Genomic DNA, 24,635 nt, shown 5'->3' with positions numbered 1-24,635 from the left:
ATGCCATGGATGGCTGGGACACCGATGCGCGTAGGGGGAGAGGCCTCCTGGGCGAGTCTCCCCGTACGGGTGGTCGTGGGTTAGTGCTGGGTGGGAACCAGAGGCCGGGCCCCCAGGTACTGCTCCTCGGTGCTGACTGTGTATTAAACTCACCCATGGGTTGGGTCGGGGGTTCGTAACGCAGCGGCTCGGGGCTGAGGTCGGGGCTGTACTGGGCCTCCTGGTCCGAAATAGGTTCGTGCTGGTGGGCTTGATGTCCTCCCTCATCCTCCGTTAGGCCTTGAAGTTTCTTAGTTAGTTTCTCGGCGACGTAGGTGGGATCTTCCCGTTGGTCGGGTTTCATATAGACTGATCGGGGAGGGGAAGGTGCCCTCGACCCGTGTAGTGATGATCTCCGGGAGCTCCGGGTGGAGGAGTGGGGGGTCGCCCTCTGGAGCACTTGCTCCATCATCTGCGCCTGTAGACGGTCTCTTTCCGCCTCTCGCTGTGCATTGGCGGCGTCGCGCTGTGCATCGCGTTGCGCGTTGGTGCGGTCTCGCTGAATGTTTTCTTCAGCCTGGAGGCGCCTCTCTTCCAGTCTGATGGTCATCGCTGCGTCAGCCTGGAGGCGACTCTCTTCCAGTCGGATGCGTTTGCGCTCGTTCTGTTGTTGCGCTTGGAGACGTTCTCTTTCCACTGCAGAACGTTCGCGCTCACTCTGTTGTTGCGCTTGGAGACGGTCTCTTTCGGTTGAAGCTGTCAGCGTGGCGATCAGGGCTTGCGCTAGTCTCTGGTCAGCCTTGCTGGGGGATGACGCTGATGAGGGTGATCTGGCGTTGACAGGACTTGGTGGTGACCTGTTCTCTTTACGCGCTCCGAGGTCCATCTCGAGAGCGCTGCTTCTTATTTTCTCCCGCGCCCCGAGGTCCATCTCTGAGACGCGGTACTCTTTATCCTTTGGCGCTCCGGGGTCCATCCCGGTGGCGCTGTCTTTATCCTTTGGCGCTCCGAGGTCCATCCCGGTGGCGCTGTCTTTATCCCCCGGCGCTCCGAGGTCCATCTCGGTGGCGCTGTGGTCGTTGGGCATAGTCAAGTCATGTCCCGCTTGTTCCCCCCCGGGAGCTAAGTCAGTTTCGTTTGAACCCACTGGGGTCTCTACTAGTGGGGCCGACAAGTCGATCAGGTTGGGCATGCTTAAGCTATTAGTTTTATCCGTGCTTAACGTCTTTTTAGATAAGCTAGGAGGTAGAACAACAGCGTAGTCCTCCAAGTGTGGAGGGGGCTGACGTTGGCGCTTAGGGCGCTCTAGTTTGGGAGAGCCGTTTGGAGAGTGTCCGCCGCTGGCCATATCACTATTAATATGATTAAGATTACTGATACCCTCCGGCTCGAAGGACCAATTGTAACTGAGGGGTTACAAAACCCTGACTGTATTAAAGATTGTGATAGATTAAACCACTGCTAATTATTATTACTTGCCAGACAGTACAGTTATTATATGGCAGACACTCAGAATAGACGGCACGGTGACAAGGAAATATCATTTATAGTATTTATTATTATGCAGCAATGTACAAAATGGGAATTACTTAGTCGCGCTTTTATGGCGAAGAATATGATAAAGTCAGTGAGTAGCAAAGTCAGTTGGAATGAATAATTCCTAAGCTGGGTATACTAGACCAAACGCCGCCTGGCGTGGGATGGCAGTATAGGGGGGCAAACGAGGGTACCGCTGGAGACAGGTGATATCCTCCTAGAGTTGTAAGCTCTAGGAGAAGGAAGAAGGTTCGGATACTCAGTCTGTTCACTTGAAGAAAAGGGGTTCTCATACGGATCCGGTCCTTATAATCCAAGCGCTCAGTAGCAAGGTAATAGCTGTAATCCAATGCTCGATAGCAATGATGATAGCCAGCCAGCTTCTGTCCTCGAAGCTAGCCCGAGGTAAGATCTTCAAGGTAGTTAAATCCAAACGACAGTGGGTATTAACGATGCTCTTCTCCACGGTAGTACGTTCCACAATCACTATAATCCAACCAATACTGGTTCTACAATATCGCCGCGGTAGGTTCCAATATGCACATGTCCAGTAGTTCTGCGACTAGGCCCTCCTCGTGTGCTGGCACTAATTACTAAGTCCACACACACTTGCTAAGGTTTACACTAGCTACTAAAACGAACGAACTGCTTGTTAATGCTGCACACCGAACGAACTGCTGTAATACGATTTACACTAAATGACGACTCTTTACTTCACATTAAGCTAGGTCGAACTTGACGTTACTGCATTAGATCTGACACTTTCACTTGTTCACTTCGCACGTTAGGTTCACACACTACGGCTGCTGCGCCTTCCACGATATATATACTTAAGGGGCTTTCTAGTGCTCTCGTCTGGAATCAATGCGCCGGCACCAGGCATGTCCCAACATGTCCAGACTCGCCTTTGAACCTGACTCAGGGGCGCGGTCCTTTGGCGCTGCGAACGTCAAGGGCATTATCCAATGAGGAAAGCGAATATTACTATGATTCAAACGGAGGCTTAAAGGGATATAGCTTATATATATAAATAATATACAAGTTATATAAAACAATAAAACGTAGATTCTCAGTGTTAATCTGGCCCTTCACAACAATTATTATTACACTTATCGTCATCATTACACTCTGTTTGTAGATAATACATTCTCTTGTACACCTCTATGTTAAATCGCGTACCGTCAGAACATATTTACCTTCATTGAAGAACACTTTGGCACCGTTCGCAGTAGCAGATTTTACAGAGAATAGTTCTTGTGGGAACGTGGGTATGTAGAGAGCGTTCTTTAACGTCACTGTACACCGGCGCCCCTCACTGTCTATGAGGCATACCTGTGCGTCTCCTCTCCCCTGCGCCAACCCGAATGTGCGCTTCCCGTCTGCCAGCTCCATGCTGTGTCTCTCCGGCTCGAAGGTGTTGTCAAAGTTCTTGAATCGATTCCTGTCGTTGATGATGTGGGACGACGCACCTGTGTCCACGATCAGTCCCTTCCTTTGGACCTGCTGCTGCTGCGTTGGCTGGGTGACGTACGCTGTCTGCGCCCCGAAGATGAAGTCCTCTCGTCCCGCTGCTCTCCGGGCGTCGTCTCGACTCGCCTCACGTTCACCGTTGTCGCCATCGTGTCCACAGCCGCCATCTTGTCCGTGTACCGAGCGCTCTGGTCACGTTTCTTTCTGCACACTTTGTCTGTGTGCCCCGTGGATTTGCAGAAGCTACACCAAACAGTCTTTGTGCAGTTATCTTTCCGGTGCCCTTTTTCTCCGCATCGCCAACACGCCAGCTCCGTCGGGGGTCTGGTCTTCTCTCTCGGTGCCGCCCGGGCCTTCAGCACCCTCTCTCCCGCCTCCGCGGCGACTGGGTGTGTGTCTTCTGAGGCCTCAAAGTTTCGCAACTTGGCCTTGAACTCCCCCAGCGACATGTCCGCTGAACCGTGTGTCACCAGTAGTGTGAACGGTTTGTACAGCTCCGGTAGTCCTCTCATAACCATCGCCATCATTTGTCCATCGCTCGGTGCTTCTCCTGCACTCTTAAGCGCCGTAATGATCTGCTCAGCCCTGATGACGTATTCGGTCACAGTCTCGGTGTGCGCTTTCCTCAGCGCGGTCAGTGTTATGTAGAGGGATACGATTCGGGGTCTTCCCCGTCCGATATAGTGTTCTCTCAACACTTTCAGGCTCTCTCTGCCTTTGTCCTTAGTGTCGCGGAATATCAGCCCCAAGCTTGTGTCGTCTAGCAGTGGTGCTAACTCGCAGTATGCGTCGGCAATTTGCTTGGTGTCCATGGCTTGCGCGGCCGCCGTTACTTCTCCCGTGGGGGCCGTCAAGATCGTTGTCTTCAGTCCCACTCTGTGCATACAGCACAACATTCGCTCTTCCCAGAGCTCATAGTCCTCTGCTCTTCCGTTGAACGAGGGCCATTTGCTCCTTCCTTTGGTCGCCATCCTCTTTTGATGGTAGGCGTAGCTTTAGCTCCTGTTAGCCTAGCTTTAGCCACGCGGTGCTCCCGGTGCTAAACTGGCCTATACTTCAGCTAAACTTGCTACCCTTATTATTTCGCCCCTGCGTGATCTGGGCCCATAACCTGTTGACAGAGTCAGCTGTGGATCAGTACACATGAGACCTTCTCTTATGAGAGCGACGGAGGAAGAGACAGAGGGGGAGGTAACATCTCCTTTTATACCTCTTACCTGGCGCCAGCTTCAATAGCTACGCCTATAGCGCCCTCTTGTGGAAACAGTTAGACAGTTACATGCAATCATACATAACATCTAACTTCAAAATTCTTTTTTTTTTACAAAAACATAATTCAATTTACATGTTCAAAAAGGAGTAGGAAGAACTATACACTTATTTAATCCTACCCCTTTTCCACTATTCAAAATGTATGTAATTTCTTCTCATTTAAAACCTTACAATTTAAAACCTTACAAAAGAAATATATATATATACAAATACACAAAAAAAAATATATATATATATGTAAAACGTGAAGAAAAGAAAAGAAAAATGTAAACACCCTGTTTACATTTAGTAAATAATGCAATTCCTTAATAAGAGAACTAGAACAAGGAGTTTTTTTTGGAGTGACTCACCAAGCACCGGTGTTTGGTACACCTGGTAGTAGTCGTGGTCAGTTGGTACCATGGGTATGGAGGTGGTGCTGGACTGGTTGAGCTTGGTGCCACCCGCACACGGCTGGCCACGTGGCTCTTGGCTCAGGCTGAAAATAGAAGACGCCCACGTGCAGAAACAATGGGGCCTTCTCACCACGGCCAACGGGAACTCCTACAAAAACAGAAGCAGAAATATCTACGATGCGTCATAGCTTATTTCCCCTCCAGTGGCTTGTATTTCACTGCTGAAATACACAAAAAGTCAGAATCACACAGTCATCAAAGTGTTCACTGTCCTTCATTCCTTTTCACACTTTTTTTCCAATTATCAATCAATCAATCAAATCCTTTATTTAACCAGATAAGCATCATTGAGATTAAAATCTCTTTTTCAAGAGCGATCTGGCCAAGCAAGGCAGCAGAAAGTTTCAACATAAAAAAGAACATCACAATAAAATATAGATAAAACATTTACATATAAAAGGGCCTTAAAGTTGCTCAGTGTCAACCTGCGAACACCAACACAATAGTGGAATAGTGGTTCTGATACTGAGAGATCGGAAATTGGAAGAGATGCACTCGCATATAGACACCTCCATTAATAATGCACTCAATAATAACCGATGAGCAATAACCGTATGTATGCACAATCACACACATAGATGAGCACACGCGGTGAGAATCAATCGCATCTTAGTCGGAGACCAGAGGACGTAGCAATATTTGTACCAGCCATTCCTGTATTTGGACCCAGCCAAAGATACATGGAAGATGAAGGGCAGGTTCCAAAGAAATACCATCTACTGTATTTCTCATTAGAGGCATATGATGGAGCGCCACTGACTGTGAGCAGGGCGCATACACACACGCAACACACACACACACATACACACACCAAACATTCACCGTTCCCTTCTGATTGTACTGAGAACGGCAACCCCCCCCCCATCATTCAATCATTCATTTCATATTATCATTACATATTATCATACATACATACATTCATTACATATTATCATACATGCATACATTCATTCAAATGATCATACATACCTTCATACACATTATCAAACATACATACATTCATTAATCTTATCATACATACAAACATACTGTACATTCACTCATAAATGGTAAATAAAATGTCTATATTTATATAGCGCTTTTATCCAAAGCGCTTTACAATTTGTTCCTCACATTTTACCCATTCACTCACACATCCACACACTGTGACGGCAGAGGCAACCATGCAAGGTGGCAACCTGCACATCGGGAGCAATTAGGGGTTAAGTGTCTTGCTCAAGGACACTTCGACAGGCTGCCCGGGAGGAGCAGGAATCGAATTGGGAACCTCCGGATTACCAGATGACTGCTCTACCTCCTGAGCCACTGGAAAGTGGTTTGGGATTTTTCTATAATAGTAGATTTCGACCGCTAAAAATATAATAAACATTTTTAAAATAAATAATAATTACTAATTTTAAGTATGTTTGTGTTTAAAATGCACAATAACGTGTAATATATCAAATATAAATCATTGTTTGTGCATCCTGTTCATCCCCTCTCTTTTCTGGGGCGCTAGAAATATCGCCCCACTGACTGGGCGTCAGTGCGCAACGCAGCCAATTGAAAAATGCACAGGGCAACATAAATGCACCTAGCAACTAAATTTTGCCAATCAGCGTCTTCAAATATGATGCCATTTATTTAGCGCCCCAAGCAGAGTCATTGGTGTGTTAGGGGGTCCGCAGACTGATGACAACAACAATGATGGATGCAGGGACTCAAGACAAGACAGGATTACAGTTGTTGTCGTCATTGGAAATTGATAATAATCACAAGATACACTTCAATTCAGACAGTGTTGGATCTAACAAAATGGATTCATATAGACACATCTATGGAAAGTTCAAGCCCGGACCGCAAAGCTTCTCGAAGGGTTAACGCGACACGCAACGGCTCTTCCAATTCGTGCGTGATGTTCTACCGGCAGCAAAAAAAAGTTAGTCTCAGCCTCAATATATACTGTTCTGTATGTTGCTGAAAATGATTGAATATGGCACCGCCCCACCTAGAATAAATTTCACCAGCCGCCACTGGCCGTGAGTGTGTTACAGTGTTGTTAGTTAGTTTGTTATTCTGTGTCGGGCTTCACCTGTTAAAGGTTACAGAAGGTAACTAGGGAAGCGCTGTGCAGTAAGTGTTGTGTTTATCATCATGACGTTATTGTGGAACGCATCTGATATTCCAGGTAGTATAGAGTATTTTTGTTATTTCGATTATGTCACTTGTATTGAATATCACCTCTGCACCTTGGGAGGCTGGGCAATAAAGCAACACCAAGAACATTAGTCCGACTACGCCATCATTTGTGGGAGTTTGGAGGGGAGCGAAAAAGGACCCTGTCACAAGGTACATTAAACCTTAAACAATCAAACAGTGTTCCAAGGAGTGCTAGTCTTCTTAACACTATTTACACTCACACACAATAAAATTTTTGTCTTCAGCACAGCTTACTTAAGTCCTGTGCTAACCAGCTAGCCCCTGTGTTCACCACCATATTTAATCGATCTCTGAAGGAGTCAGTGGTCCCTGCCTGCTTCAAGATGTCTACCATTATCCCGGTACCAAAGAAACCCTCCCCAGCAGGTCTCAATGACTACAGACCGGTGGCACTCACCTCTGTGGCCATGAAATGTTTCGAGAGGCTGGTCAAGGATCACATTTGTGCCTCCCTCCCCAGTGATATGGACCCTATGCAATTTGCATACAGGCCAAACAGGTCCACTGACGATGCGGTCTCCCAAGTACTGCACAGCACCCTCTCTCACCTGGACCGTCAGAAGGGGCTGACCCCCCTGCTGTACTCAGTGTTGCAGTGCTGGTATAACGCGGTATAACGGCGGTTTACCTCGGTCACTGAGGCTGAAGTACGCGCAATCGCGCACGGATATGTTCCCGCGTGTACGCGCAGTCACGCACACAAAAATCCCCTGTTCCCATTCGTTGTAACTAAGTATCGGCTCGGCCCGCGGCCACCGTTTTTACATAACAAAAGCACAGGTAGAGTAGGCTGACCAAACGTCCTCTTTTGCCCGGACATGTCCTCTTTTCACGCCCTGTCCTGGGCGTCCGGGGGGGGTTTATTAATTCATCGAAATGTCCGGGGTTTCACTGTTTTTCAGTTTCAGTTTCAGTTTCACGGCCCTTTGCGAGCATCTGAAGGCTCGGGGCTGCATTTTTCGCCGAACATATAAATTACCGAATAAAGCGCTATTCGTTGCCGTTCGAATGCCATCTGGATCGCCAAAATCCGTGCCTCGGTTCTCGAGTTACATGCCGATATGTCAGGCATGCGACTTTTTACATGGCATTATCCAACCGGACTCCCGGAGAAGCATGCAGCTGCAGAGCCGCAGAGCCAGCGGCGCTCTCTGGGCCGCGCGCTGACGGCCGCGCTGTGAGGCAATAGTATCCAGCTGCAGGACGAGAGCACCAACACTCTCAGGACCGCAACACTTTAAGGACCCACACTTTAAGGACCGTCGCTTCCATTGGCTGATTTGGGTCACATGACCGTCCCACCCAATGGCTGAATTGATTGATTGATTGATTGATTGATTGATTGATTGATTGATTGAAAACTTTATTAACAGATTGCAGAATGGGTACAGTACAGCTAAATACATACAATTGTTAAGGGGATGCAGACCAGAGAAAGACTTTCGTCTTGTTTACATCAGGGTCCCCCATTTTCAATTCATCATAACATATATGACATACACGACATACAGATAGACAGTACTGCTACATCTATACATTTATGACATATACCAGATTTGCAAATACAGTACTGTTTGTGATACAAAAGTTTCATACGCTGCTACCTTTTTCAGCTTCTCTATGTCAAGGCAAAAAAAAAAAAAAAAAAATCTGTGCCAAAAAAAACTGTGCATGCGCGCACGTGTGCATGCGCACGCGCGCGCACGCGCGTGGAGCGTTTGACCTACTGTCAATTTGCCACTGCACCACTGGCTGTACTCACTATACACACATGAGTGTGGCCAAGTTCAGCTCCAACTCCATAGTGAAGTTTGCAGACGACACAGTGGTGGTGGGGCTGATCTCGGACAACGACGAGAAGGCCTACCGGGAGGAGGTTGAGGTACTGGAACGCTGGTGCCAGGACAACAGCCTGCTCCTGAACATTGGTAAAACCAAGGAGCTGATCGTGGATTATAGGAGAGGACAGCAGGAGACACACACACCACTGAGGATTAACGGGGCTACCGTGGACAGGGTGAGCAGCTTTAAGTACCTGGGGGTCCACATCGCAGAGGATCTGACATGGACAACACACATAGACTCAGTCGTAAAAAAGGCGAAGCAACGCCTCTACCACCTGAGACAGTTAAGGAAGTTCAGAGTATCTGGGAAGATACTCCAGTCCTTCTACTCCGGAGCTGTAGAGAGCATCTTGACTGGAAACATCACTGCCTGGTATGGAAACAGCACGGCACAGGACAAGAAGGCCCTACAGAGAGTGGTGCGCTCAGCCGAGCGTACCACGGGTATTGCACTACCACCCCTGCAGGTTCTATACAACAAGAGGTGCAAATCCAGAGCCTGCAGAATAATGAAAGACCCTCACCACCCTAACAACAGCCTGTTCATGCTGCTCAGGTCAGGCAGACGCCTGCGAACACCAGCTGCTAGGACAGAGAGACTTCGGCTCAGCTTCTTCACCCAGGCCATCAGAGCCTTGAACAATGAACACTGAGGGTCACAGAACACTGAACTCTCCACACACAAGCACACATTAGCACACACACGACACGCACGCTGTGCACGCTCGCACACTAGCAGCCACTTTAACATGAGAAAGCACTCACTCATGCTGCACACGCCCACACTTATGGCCACTAAGGAAGGGTCACTTTAAAAATAGTATAGTATAACCGGAGCTTGTATAAATTAGCATGTACAGAAAGACACTACCAAAGGACCTAGTATGTCCTCCATGCTCTGGAAATAACTTATGTACATATACCGATATGCCCTAACATGTTAATTGTTTATTGCACAATGTTACTTGTTTATTGCACAATGTTGATTCTATTATATGTTATTTGCACATCGTTGCGGGCAAGACCACCCGCATTTCATTGTATACTTGTATGCCGTGACAAATAAATCTCTTGACTTGACTTGACTTGAGCTTGAATGCATACACACACTCTGATAAATAGTTTTATTTCATTCTAACTGGATTTTATTTCTTGTTTTTTCATCTCCTGTTTTATATTTATTTGTATTCTATGATACATGTTTTTCTCTATTCTATGATTAATTTTCTTTGTGATATATGCTTTTCTTATGTTCTATCGGTGTATGTTATCTTGTGTAGGCCTATGTATGTTGTTGGACCCCAGGAAGACTAGTTGCCGCTTAGGCATCAGCTAATGGGGATCTGTTTAAATAAACAAATAAACACATGCCATTCCCATCTGCGGCAAGCGGAGACAGCTCTCTGATCAGCTCTCTGATCGATGATCCCGGAGGACTCGTGAAACAAATGGTTCTGGTTTCTGGAAAATTATTTCAAACCTTATCTGTGCAGGTCTCGATGCAGGACTGCGAGGTCAGGTTGGGCTGGACGGAGGAGACGGGGAACGTGCCAGTGGTGCTCCTCTGCATCTTGAAGCAACCGCTGTAGCGTACATTTCTGACTGGAGGAAATTCACATATGAAATACAAGGTCATCAAACAACAATACCTTATAACCACATTGACTTGCTGACCTCAGGGAGACCATGTCCATTGTAGGCATCTGCTATGGCTGACATTATTGCATCACATTATGCAAATAAGAATTTAAAAAAAATGGCGTAAAAAGAAAACAACACACCCCATTTTAAAAAGGTCAGTTGTGACAGATATTAAAACCTCTTCCACCCGACGGGACCGGTACCGGTCCCGAAATGACATCTGGTCATAAATCAATATTTTTTAGACTGATTGTAATTTCAAACGTATTCAAGTATTAACATCATAAACATGTCACAACAGCATGTAGAATGTATATTATCATCAATACGTTAGTTTAGCAATAGGTTAAAAGTGTCATTAGATAGATTTAACTTTTTGATTTGGTGAAGTCTATTCCGAGAGGGCGACCATTTTTAACCATGGGAATTGTAGTCTTTTTGCGGCCATTTTGTAATAGACATCGCTAGCTGTCGATCAGCGTTGGCATTTTTCCAAACTACACTTCCTGAAGGGATCTATGGGGTTCAAGGTTCATAGTTCTGTATGAATTTCTTTAATAACTCTTATTATTCGGGATAATAAGCCACAAAAGGTAACGTTTTTGAGAAATATTGAAAGGCTTTCAAGTTTCTCTTCCCTATTGTTAACATGTAGGAACAATTAGGTCTGAAATTAGTTTCAAAACGGTTGCACTGTGGGGAAAATAAAAAAGTACAGTAGATTACAGTAGATTTCATTATCTGTTCTTATGCACGCCTGGTGATACTAAATTCAAATTGAACTCGGGCATTTGAAGGATAATCTATGTATATATATATATAAATGTGCGAATTGGCTATAATAAGGTAATTTATAAGCCTCCTATTCTATATTCTATAATAATATTTCAAATTGCATTGGTCCGGATGGGAGAATTCAGTACTGTATCTACAGAACCTTCTGTTTAATCATCTTCCCTTTATTAATTTCCTTAGTTTTTTTGTACACATGATCTCAAGAAGGTACTGAACGAGATCAGTGGCAGTTTTCAATGTTTGGTCATTATTAGCATGGTGTTATTCACTGTCAAAGATGCAAAGAAAAATCATAATTCATATTCTCTTTTGTTTCATCACAATTTAAGCAAGCCTAGTAATAGACACAATATTTCTGACACTGTGAATACATTCCCTGAGGTCCATAGATGTCCCTAGATACCAAGAATATGCAAATTAACCTTGTAGAAGTGGAGCAATATTCCATTTACCTAGGTATATATTTTAGGCGGATTTTCAGAAAATATTCCACGGGTGGAACAGGTTGGTTAAATTAAAAAATATATCAACATGCAAGATAAAACCATTGAAACATAATTATATAAAAGCATTGGATGCAGGGCTTGACATTAACCTTTTGGCTCACCAGCCACTGTGGCTAGTCGTTTTCCAAAGTCACTAGCCACTCAGCATTTTCACCAGCCAAAAATCTCACACACACACACACTCTATCCAAATATCCAGTTTGTTTTTATAGTGTAAAGTTTGGCTACTTGAGACAGAGAGAGAGAGAGAGAGACTCTCATTACGCGAGATGCAAGTAAGCGCACACTGCGTTCCGAGAGAGAAAGAGAGAGGGACGCTCATTATGCGCGACGCAAGTAAGCGTGCACTGCGTTCCGAGAAAGAGAGAAAGAGAAAGAGAGAGAGAGAAAGAGAGAGAGAGAGAGAGAGAGAGAGAGAGAGAGAGAGAGAGAGAGAGAGAGAGAGAGAGAGAGACTCTTCACTACGACTCTAAAACAGTGACGCATGGTCTACCCGCCAAAGTGGCTGAGAGTGACGGAGTTACACGCCACTGCCGAAATCTAGCTGCATTTGGCGGATGTTAATGTCAAGCCCTGATTGGATGGTATATTTCTGCATTTCCCTGCCTCTGGCATTGTTGACTCACATGTCCTGTGGCCTGGGGGTTGCTCTTCCACTTTGTATATGGAGAGGCGCCCCACACCCCCGCAGGGCGACCCCCCCTCACCCCGGCACGTTAGGCTACAGTCCTCCTCTGATGCCCGTGGGCTACTGATACGGTTCCCACAGTGGCACTCAGCTCCATACTCTAGACCTGCAAACCGGTACCCACTACACGCACACACGCAAACACGCACACAAACACACACACACACACACACACACACACACACACACACACACACACACACACACACACACACACACACACACACACACACACACACACACACACACACACACACACACACACACACACACACACACACACACACACACACACACACACACACACAATTTCTTAGGCACACATTCTGCCCTATAGCCTGGGGCAATGCAAAACCTCAAGCTATTGGTCTGGAGCTAAGCCATCCCATAGGACACAAGTTTAACATTTAAATCTCATGAATTCATTCAGACCTCATTTAAACACACTACCCACCCTTGTTGATGAATATATTTAAAGCCACAGCATATATCCGAGTGGCTTTTGGTTGGACTGAGGTCACCCATGTCAAACCCATGTCAGTTCTGTCACCAAATCTGCCTTCTATCACATCAGAAACATCTCCAGACTCCGATCATCACTTTCTGACTCCACAGCAGAGATCCTCATCCATGCCCGCGTCACCTCCCGCCTGGACTACTGCAACAGGGTCCTGTCCGGGGGTTCCAAGCAAAACCCTGGACAGGCTCCAGTATGTTCAAAACTCAGCTGCCAGGGTTCTCACCCGCACCAAACCCTGGCAGCACATCACCCCCACCCTCATCCACCTCCACTGGCTCCACATCAAATCCCACATCACCTACAAAACCCTCCTGCTCACTTACAAATCCCTCCATGCTCTGGCAGCTCAGTACCTCACTGACCTCCTCCACCTCCTCACTCAGTCACGCGACCCTGCGATCCTCAGACACTGATCAGTTCTCCGTTCCCCGAACCAAACTGCAGTCCTTTGGGGACAGAGCTTTCAGCATGGAAGATCTCACCCTCTGGAACTCCCTCCCAGCAGAACTCCGCAACGCCCCTACTCTGGACTACTTTTTTAAAAAAAATCCTCCAAACCCACCTCTTCAACTTGGCCTTTGACCCCTAATTTCCTACTTTGAAGGTTGTGTCTATCCACCATGTTTGTTATATATATATATTTTTTTTCTCTATGTAAAGCGACCTTGGGTTTTATGAAAGGCGCTACATGAAACGAAGTTGTTATTATTATTATTACCTCTGATATGTACCTCTTTCCATATCAAGGACATTGTGACTCATCCCTCTCCCTGTCTCTCTTATCCTTCCTCCTTGGGTAGAAACGGAAACCTCGTCAAAAATAACCATTTTCATGTGTGCTTTTTAGCTTTCCTCGTAAATTACTGTGACTTTTACATTTGCTCATTTCACTAACGGGCCTGCTTGTAACAAGCATGCCTCCCGTCTGTGTGGGTGGGCAGAGGAGTGTGTCTGAGATGTAAACAACAGCCTCCCGTCTGTGTGGGCGGGCAGAGGAGGCTCGGTGTGTCTGAGATGTAAACAACAGTCTTGACAACAATGTCCGTCTCAATCCGTCTGTTGTCTGGCCGACGTCGATTTGTCTCAAACTTCTTTCCTTCCAGGGGGGATATAAAAAGGAAATAATGGAACAAACAACAGTGGCTGCTGGGTTTGCCTGCTCAAATTGTCCTCGCCTTTCTTCTTTATCTTACTCAACAAATTCAGCCCTCGCTAAATCCAATTCAACAGAAGACGTAACATGCCCATGAAAAGGATGCCTCACATTAGTACTGAAGCCCTTAAAGCCCTTAACCGATGAGTAAGGTCTCCCCCATTATGCTTTTCTAACACATACACACACCTCCCACTTTCTCTCTGCTGTCACAGCTCCAGCTAGTACCCACTATAGTCCTGCCCCCCCCCCCACCCCCATCACCGACCCCCCCAATCTTTGCTGTCATCCAGCCACCTGGCTCTCCACTGGGAACACAGGAGCCTTTCATCCGGACAACTGTGATCCAAAGTGTTTTATTCAAACAGCAGGCCCTCTGTGGTGGTCCACTCACTCACTGGACCCTGTTTTGAGGATGCAATACCTTTCTGAGCAGGTGTCCTGACACAAAGAGCTGGTCATTTTCCGCAGGTCGTACAGCACAGTGCCCCCCAGGGCACGCTCATTGACATTGTGCAGAAAGCAGCCGACGTAGGTCCCTTGACGTGATGAAACAAATGGGGGGGGGGGGGGGGGGTAGAGAAACTTTATTATTCAGTCACAACATAACCTCCTGGAGTAGAGAGCACCCAATGAAATGTATATTAAACAATTTTATTGAACCTGAAGGTTAAGAACCACATGATGGTAAGTGGAGGTTTTCCTCTGTAAAGTCCATTAAAATCCTTCTAACGTAACCCACTGATGCTGGGATCAGTTACACGATATATTTTGTTTTTCATGATGGTCACCATGTCAGATTAGGTTATCATAGCGTCGTAAAATCTCGCTGTGTCTTGGCTGGGAGACAGAGCAAACTATGAGTTTGCCCCAGACAGATCACAGCATGCCATCTTGCCATGAGGTTCGCCAGGGATCCGGGAGGGGTTTGGTTTCGCCTTCTAATTTTGGTCCAAAGTCAAAGAAGTGTGTGTTTTGTTTTTACTAATGATATTATACACTTCTCAAATAAACTATATGTTGGTGGATTTGGGGAGATAAAATATAATTTTTCATCTGCTGAGGCGCTGTCCGTGGTGTTGAAAGGTGCATTAAGGTAGGTGTGCTAAGGGCTGAATTAATTGCCCCCATCCTGATGAAAAGCCTATGGCACGTGAATAAGCGCATATGCATGAGGACGTGTGCTACACACTTAAGGGTCACAATGGTTTGGGGTTGGAAAATAATGATCACCCTATAATAGCATCTTTTATAGCCTGCCAGAAATGCATGAGAAGAAGAGGAAGAAGATGATATAGCCTGCTGGAACTTCCTGTGGGATTCAGGGTATGTTAATTCATTGTTGGTTCTTCAAATGCACTGCAACAATGACATCGCTGACAACCCTCTATTGTGCCCGTCAGTGATTTGCGTATATTCCCCAACAACCTTTTTATCTATTGTGAAATTTTACATGGAACAAATGTGGAATTATATTGATTATATATATATATATATATATTATAGAATAGAAATCCTTTAGAAATCCTTTAATAATCCCGAGGGAAATTCGGCACTACAGATCGCTCACATTGAACAATAAACATTTAGGTAGTCAATAGGACTAAAATTAAAATAAGAATATAATAATATTAAAATTAAGAATAACATAGAATAAAGAATAAAATACGGTCCGGGATCTACATTCTGGTATGTATATACATTGTAAAATCTTAAATATACAACTATCCAGCCAAAAATATACAGAAATATACAGTAAAATGTACAGTAATAAGTGTGAAAATGTAAAGTGAAAAGTGTCCAGGAGGATTTTGAGAAGTGTAAAAAAAGAAAAGTGTCCAGGAAGGTTATTATTAAAGGGGACATGCATTGCTATTCCTAGTACTATTTGGGCAACTTTACACAATTCCTGTGAGTCTATTGAACACATCTGTAAGGTTTTTTTTTTTTTAAATTCATTGTTTTATATTTCTAATCAAGTACTCAAAAGCCAAATTTTTCTCCCTTTGGATTTCAGGCTGTGTTGGCCTGGCTCCGCCCATAAGCACTTTGAGTGACAGTCATCCACACAGTCTGCGACTGGCACAGAGAGAGATAGAGAGAGACTGAGGGGGATACTAATTAATTCCGCCGCGGGGGGGCATAATCCCACGGGACAATGCATTGGTAACTTGTTTCAAATGACAATATATACCCCTGTGAATATTATTGTACAGATCGGAATACGGGCGTGCGCGTGGGAGCATGCACAAAGATATTACAGTGATATGCTGGTGCTCCTGACTGCGAGGGAGAGAGAGATAGAGAGGGAGAGAGGGAGAGAGAGAGACAGAGAGAGAGAGAGGGACACACGGAGGCACGGAGCACTTACACACAACCTGTGTAAACGCTCCGTGTGTGTGTGTGAGAAGACGGGTCCCTCTCTCTCTCTCCATCTCTCTCCCTCCCTCCCTCTCTCTCGCTCATCCGCTCCCTGCCTCGCAGTCAAAACCCGTTTGAGGAAGTGTCAGGTTACACTATGGCAACAACCCCTCTCTCTCCCTCCCTCTCTCTATCTCTCTCTCCCTCTCTCTCCCTCTCTCTCGCTCGTCCGCTCCCTGCCTCGCAGTCAAAACCCGTTTGAGGAAGTGTCGGGTTACACTATGCCTACAACCATAGAGTTTGGCTGGGGTGCATTGGGCTCTGCTCTGTCTGTTACTGCAAATCAGTGCTATATTCACGTCAGCAAAACTGTCAAATCAGAACAGCTTAGTTGAGTGAGGGAGGATCTCGTGAACTCGAGACTAGACTGATGAGTCAATATGATAATTAATGACACAGACCCAGGGCTGTACACTGCGATGATATCGTCGCGAATTGCCCCTTTAATTGGCCGTTGCGATTGGTAAATATTATCTGGGGGCGGGCTTGCGAGTAGTGCTTTCAAGCTTTGCATTCGCATTTCACTCCTAAATTATCCAAGGCGTGTGATGACGCGATGACGTCACTCACGCGAGCTGAGCAGTGAGCACTCAGCAGGTATGATCAGCGGGAACAATCGACTGAGCACTCACTCTGATAGACTGGCTGACTGTCTGATTTAGCTATGAAGAAAAGTAAAGTTAGTATTGCTTCATATTTTCGACGCGTTCGACCTCCTATAGTGAGCCGAACTGAACTGAACTCAGACACGCGGAGAGAGCTGCGGCGTCTGCTGCTCCTCCCGCACCCGTGGCTGTTGTAAACACTAGTCTCTAGTGCAGACCTGGGCATTGTACGGCCCGCGGGCCGGATCCGGCCCGCGGGATGATTCTGACCGGCCCGCGAAAGATTACATGATAATAATTTTTTTCATGTCAACGTTCACACGCACAGTATACGCTTAGGAGACATGCTCAGAAGATGTTTGTTCTCTTTGGATCCACCTACATATGTGAACAGACATTCTCAGTCATGACGTTTACCAAGTCCAGGTACAGATCCTCTCTCACTGATGAACATCTGGCAGCTGTGCTTCGCATCTCCACCTCAGACATGTAACCTGACTTTGATGGACTTGTTAAAGCTCAACAGAGACTGGATTTCTCACACTGAATGAAAAAAAAAGAACTGAAGAACACTAAAATGTGGAAATATAACAAGTGAAATGGGACACTTGATCTTTTTTTTTCTTTTTTTTTGCACAGTTCTGAAAACATTAAATGTTTAATATAGGCATGTAAAGTAAAAAAGGCTACAAAACTGGGACACTTTTCTTTACACAGTTCAGTGACATGTCTTGTTTATTTTTGCTATAAGATGATGTGATGTCTTTAGAAAGCTAAGAAAATCCTTGTTTCAATAGTATATGAAACTCAAAATGCCCTTTGTTATTAATGTTTCACATTTTGTTTATCATTTTGGAAATAAATTCTATTTGAATAAATGATATTTTTGAAAGCTAACCTCACCTTTTAATTGCCAAATAATAACATACACTCTTACCAGGGGTCAAAACAATGCCATTTACTGCTTTTTATATAGAAATAAAATGTATATTATGCATAATTGAGTTTGGAATTTTGGCCCGGCCCCCCAACATATTTTCAGTTGCTCATTCGGCCCCCCGGGAAAAATAATTGCCCACCCCTGCTCTAGTGGGACACTCATGGGACCTCGTTGAGCTTGCCAGCCGGCTAGCTACTGATAGCTATCAACAAATGATCCAGTAAGTCTAGTAGTGCATGATAGCTCGCGTTAGCTTACTGTTCAAAACGAAACATCCCATTAAACTAAATAGTTCAGATAGCTCCTGTCCTGATATCAATGTCTTATAACACTGAGTCGATGCGTATTCGAGCTGAGGGCACGCTGAATATAGTCAATAGGGTCCAGCTGCAGCGCCGGATAATCCTGGCCGTAGCTGGAGGCTACAGTATAGGGTCCAGCTGCAGCTCCGGGGAATCCTGGCCGTAGCTGGAGACTACTCGAGTACACACAGACAGTGGAGCTGGTTGCATATAGCGAGCATTTAGACTTGTTGCGTGGTGGCGATGTCTCGCAGATAATACAACTACAAGTATGATTATATAATATATATATTTTATTAAAAAAAAATTATATAAAATAATTTTTTTTCTTTTTTTTTTAAATCAAAAACAATCGATATAAATAATGGTAAAATTGTTATTTAAAAATGTGCCCCTAAAAAATATTTTTTGCCCCTAAATTTCTCATTTAGGGGCAAGTGTGCCCCTAGTGAAAAAGCTTAGCGTACAGCCCTGATAATCCCCAATTTCTAGGAAAACATGCTAAACACTGGAAAAGGCCATTTATAATGCATGTCCCCTTTAAGATTATATTATATATTATATTATATTAATTTATTTGCTTTATTCCTTGCTAATCTTGGCAATCTCCCTGATTTACAAGATTATTCATTTCCATGGCTCATGCTTTGAGTGTTAAATAAATGCTATATCAAATAGCTATATAAACCCTTTATAAAAACAGTGTTTCCCCTAGCTTGAGGCCATCAGATTTAAAAAAGTAAATCATAAAAATATAAATAAAATGGTATTCTTGCTACCTCATATATTATTCAATAGGAAATGTTTCAGTCAATAGGCTTTCATCAAGGCTTTTTAACTCACATATCAGCCCTCCTATTGCTCACTTCCCGACAGTACAATTGTCTTTTCACTCTAATTGTGTTTTCCTCAATAAATAATAAATTGCAATAATATTTTCCAGTTGATTTGTAGCGGAGGTGGGCGTACTGTAGGGGTGAATGGGGTTGGTTGTCACACGGGTTGGTTGTCGCATTCATTATATTTTGCCACCAAAAGGCGCTGTCTCCCATATTTTGATATGGAAATGTCCAGAATTGGGATCAGAGCTCACCTACATAGTCTTCTTTGGAGTAAGACAGCTGAACTTCATGTGAGAGGACTTTTTGTGTTTTTCATGTCAAATTGTAAATATTCAGCTCCTCAGTATTTCACTTCTAGGCTTTTACACAATGGGTTTATAATGAAACAATTATTACCCTTAAAAAGTGTGAAGGGAAAGCTATAGTTTAGATTGTTGTTGGCTAACTAACTAGTTGTTGGCCTTAACACTTTGAGTGCCACTCACGGCTTTTCTCTGGTTTACGCCCCGACCGTTGAATGCCACGGTCACGAGTATTCTCGGGTATTTTATTTTTATTTTTTATTAGCGATCTGAAATCATATTGCATCACGCGAGCCTACCGTTGGAGATCCAGGGACCGCCGGCGCTCAGATGTGAGAAAAGCGCCCCCTATCGTCTCCCAGATGGTAAATCACCCTTTTGGAATGGACTCAATGAAAGTGAATGGGAGAACGGATTTGTGACTCCACATTTTACTTCTCACTGATGCAGCCGGGGTCTACCAGAGTTCATTCTGGAGCCTCTAGGCCGCGCGGATCATGTGTTATACTGTACACACGATGGATCAATACATTTATTGATTTTTTCGAATGGCGATCGGAAATTGGAATAAACCATTTGGATACCATGTGACCTCAGGTAAGGAATCTATGTTATCAGTGTTAGGATAATCAGACTCGTTTTCACAGAGATATAAGCGTTTATGTGATATGTGATATGGCTGTTTTGACTGTAAAAGCCATGAGGAAATAAGAGCAGCGATTATCAGCGCACGGCACGAGCGTGCGTGCGCACACATATACTATCGATCATCTAGCGTTTATTTGAAAACTATTCATAAATAGGCCGACAAATGACAACGTTCTGGAATATTCCAGTAAAAGGCGATTATCATAGGCATGGGTTGTTTTTCCCCGGAAAACGGGTGATTTTCAAAATGCTATCAAACGGAAATTAAGCGATAAAAATACAATCTGCCTTGCCAATGTTGACTGGAAAATGAGTCTTTGATAAGCGACGGGCAGATTAGACACATAGCCATGATTTAAAACATAGATTAGGCGATATTAACGTTAACATTGGCCGTGGATGGTGGCATTCAATGGGGTAAAAAGGAAAACACGGCCGGCACTGAAAGTGTTAATACTAGCAAGACATTCCAGTTGGGGTTGGTCGTCACATTCTCTTTGGGGTTGGTTGTCACATGTGACAAGCACGTGCCAGTGCTTTAACACTTTGAGTGCCAGCGACGAGAATTCTCGTTAGTTCATGCCAACCGTTGAGTGCCAACCGACGAGAAATCTCGTTTTTAATCGTTATTTTTTTTATTATCGATTTCCATTCATTTTTCATCAATCTAGCCTCACGTTACCAGTGGGGATCTGTCTGAGCTCGAACAGGGAAAATACCGCCCCTATCGTCTCTCCGGATGGTATTGCACCCTATTGGATTGGACTGAATGAAATGGATGGGGAAAAAAGATTCCGGATTCCACATTTTACTTGTCAGGCATGTAATCCGAGCCTATTGGAGTCATCGCCCACCATTAGAACAGCGTGTAATATGTCTTTCGACCACCCAGCGTTGGATCAATAAACGCGATCGATATTTGGAATGGCGATCAGGAATTGGAATAAACTTTTTGGAGAACATCTGATCTGAGGTAAGGAATCTATTTTACCAGTCTTGGAATAATCAGAGGTGTTTTCACTATATATCAACGTGTCCCATATGTGTGTGTGGCTGTGAGTGTGTGTGTGCTGATCAGGAAATAAGATAACCGATTTTCAGCCCGCTTCTATAGCGTGCATAAGTACACATATACTATCGATAATCTAGCGTTTATTTGAAAACGATTCATAAATAGGCAGAAAAATGACAACGTGTTTTGTGTATTACAGTAAAGCGCGATTCCTGCAGAATCTTTTTTTTTCTGAAAGTTTAAAAAAACGAGCGTTTTTCAAAATGGTATAAAACGGAAATGAACCGATTAAAAAACAATCCGTTTTGACAATGTTGACTGCAAACAAGTCATTGATAAGCGACAGTCGTATTAGACACATAGCCATAATTTAAGATATAGTTTATGCGTTCACAAATGCGAGTGCTCTGTCATTGAATAGAGCGTTGGCACTCAACGGGGTATCTACGACTGGCATGGCTGGCACGGAAAGTGTTAATGAGCACAACGTGGGCCGTTTCTTCACCAACCTGGAGGAGGTGATGACTGAGCTGAGGACAGACCGAGCAGAACCCAATGCACCCCAGCCAACTTCACCACTCCTCCCTCAGAGCCATCCACTATATCTGGACAGAGACCACCAGTGATTCCACAAGAGCTGAGTCCTTATCCAAAGGCTGCAGCCAGGAAAGTAGCCCAAAAAACGAAAAAGAATGTCAAGCTGTATCCTCACTGTCACCCCAGAGAAGGAGAGAATAGAGCAGGAAAAGGCACCAAAAGAAAAAGAAAAAGAAAATCAAAACGACCCAGTGCATCCCAGCCCAGTCCAGCTGCCAAGCCTAGTACATCCCAGCCGAGCTGCCAAGCCTAGTGCATCCCAGCCCAGCCCACCTACCAAGCCTAGTGCATCCCAGCCCAGCCCACCTACCAAGCCTAGTACATCCCAGCCCAGCCCACCTACCAAGCCTAGTGCATCTCAGCCCAGCCCACCTACCAAGCCTAGTGCATCCCAGCCTAGACCACCAACCAAGCCTAGTACATCCAAGCCTAGACCACCTACCAAGCCTAGTACATCCCATTCTAGACCACCTGCCAAGCCTAGTACATCCCAGCCTAGACACTGTATGCTTGTATGCCGTGACAAATACAACTCTTGACTTGACCGACCACCTGCCAAGCCTAGTGCATCCCAGCCTAGACCACCTACCAAGCCTAGTGCATCATAGCCTAGACCACCTGCCAAGCCTAGTGCATCCCAGCCTAGACCACCTACCAAGCCTAGTACATCCCAGCCTAGACCACCTACCAAGCCTAGTGCATCCCAGCCTAGACCACCTACCAAGCCTAGTGCATCCCAGCATAGACCACCTACCAAGCCTATTTCATCATAGCCTAGACCACCTGCCAAGCCTAGTGCATCCCAGCCTAGACCACCTTCCAAGCCTAGTATATCCCAGCCTAGACCACCTACCAAGCCTAGTGCATCACAGCCTAGACCACCTACCAAGCCTAGTACATCCCAGTCTAGACCACCTACCAAGCCTAGTACACCCCAGCCTAGACCACCTGCCAAGCCTAGTACACCCCAGCCTAGACCACCTGAAAAACCCTGAAAAAGCCTAGTACATCCCGGTGAACTCCACCCCAGCTGGAAAAGACAGCCAGCAAGAAGAAGACCCAGAAAAGAAAGAGACGGGAGAGTCTTCATCAGATGAAGATGATTGTTTTTGTTTGGTTTGTATGGAAACGTTCTCCCACAGGAGGTATGGGAGAAGTGTTGGATGCAACCAGTGGGCACACAAGCTCTGCTTAGTTGGAGTGCCCAGACTCTACATTTGCCATCACTGTAACTCAGATAGTGAATGAGTGTAGCCTAGTTGTGTTGGCTATTATTGTTATGCCTATTTATTTTGTTCTTATTTTATTATATAGGATGGCCTAAAGATGTGTTTCCTGTTTATGTTCATGGTAAGATGCATTACGTTATGTATTTGTCAACTTATCAATGCAATTCAACTTTCAAATTTAGTTCTGCCTTCTTGCCTTCTGTTTAAGATTTTTCCCATTAAAACACATTGTGACAAACAACCCCATAGTGTGCGACAACCATTCCCGTAATGGGGTTGGTTGTCACAATGTGTCAGAGTGTCTTTGATAGGTAATTTCCTCTTTGTTACAATACATTGGAAAAGAAGAGGGATACACATTTCAAGCCAACGTCTTAAGATTCCATTTAATGTAGGAATGACTATTGAAAGATGTTTTGATGATGAGCGATTCACACTAGAGTAAAAAAAGTGTGACAACCAACCCTGTTCTCCCCTACTACAGATATACAGAGACAATTCAACATTTAAGTACAACCATATTACAGGGTTCCCACAGACATTGCCAAATGAAATTCAAGGACTTGCAAGTACTTTTCTAAGCACAAGGGCATTTAAAAGGATACAATTCACTTTTAAATGTTGTTTTTTATAGAAAGAAAAATCTGATCCAATATTTATGTCTTAAAACCCATTTCTGACAATTAGTTACACTTTAGATTTAAAAAATTACATTTCTTGATTCAGAACAATTTTATCATGGATGAACAAAACGTTCAATGCAAATGGTTGATTTGAATTCCAATTAATTTTTAAGCACCTTGTTAAAAAATGGGCTGTTTTCAAGGAATTCCAGGCCTTGACTTTTTTGGGTAAAAAATCAAGCACTTTAAGCACTTCAGGGACCTTGTGCGAAACCTGATATACAAAGACAATTGAACATTAAAGTACAACCATATTAGGTGTGGCGGCGGTGTTAAGCAGGTGGTACCTTTGGGTCTGCTGCTCCTGTGGGGCGGGGGGTTCCGCTGCTCAGGACTCTCCGGCAGAAGGCCGTGGAACCAGCGCTGATGATGCAGGTGTTGAAAGCCCAGATTTCGGGAGGCGCCGGGCCAGTGTCGGCCGCTCGCCTTGGCGGCCCCTCCCGACACGGCTTGAATGGCCGCCCACCGGGATCGTGCCCTCATGCTCATGCTGCCCGGGGCCCTGAGGAGGGCGGTAGGGGGCGCCGCCAGGGACAGCGAAGGCGGGAGGCTGGTGAGGAGACCTGATGGCTGGGCTACTCTGGTCAGGCTGGAGCGCTGCAGGAGCAGGATGCAGCCGGCCATCAGGTAGGCGATGCCTAGGAAGAGCAGCAGCATCTGAGCCCTCCTCAGCAGGCAGTGGAGTCTACAGAGGGGCGCCACCATCCCCATGCCTTCAGCTTCCACTCAGTCTCTCACCCCACTGGACAGCCACTGCACCGGGTAGTAGGGATGGGTACCGAATCCGGTACTTTTAAGGGTACCGACCGAATCACGTCGGTACTACCGAGTACCGATTCACGTGAGATCCACCGGTGCTACATTTCGGTACTGTAAAAAAAAATTTAAAGTTTAGTCCGGAAAAATACATTTACTGCACGTCAACGTTCACACACACAATACATGCTTACCTAGGATTTTACTTGATTCAACAACAAAGCAGTCGGGGCAATGGCA

The 24,635-nt window shown here is 45.1% G+C and overlaps 1 protein-coding gene across 1 annotated transcript in view; it reads right to left on the bottom strand.

Moving 5' to 3' along the window:
• Positions 1-24,344, bottom strand: part of wscd1b (WSC domain containing 1b) — a gene marked incomplete at both ends in the record, with an annotated part of 80,572 nt that extends 56,228 nt beyond the window's left edge. The window contains 5 exons of the mRNA XM_084319971.1: positions 4,608-4,800; positions 10,236-10,357; positions 12,324-12,508; positions 14,483-14,597; positions 23,927-24,344. Of these exons, the coding sequence (XP_084176097.1) occupies positions 4,608-4,800; positions 10,236-10,357; positions 12,324-12,508; positions 14,483-14,597; positions 23,927-24,344 (1,033 nt within the window). The remainder of the gene's footprint in view (positions 1-4,607; positions 4,801-10,235; positions 10,358-12,323; positions 12,509-14,482; positions 14,598-23,926) is intronic.
• Positions 24,345-24,635: the final 291 nt, after the last annotated feature.

This window comes from Notolepis coatsorum (assembly GCF_963971535.1).
Source record: "Notolepis coatsorum genome assembly, chromosome: 8".
NCBI lineage: Eukaryota > Metazoa > Chordata > Actinopteri > Aulopiformes > Paralepididae > Notolepis > Notolepis coatsorum.
Note: the sequence above shows the minus strand (reverse complement) of the source record. Positions and strands in the feature narration are given on the sequence as shown.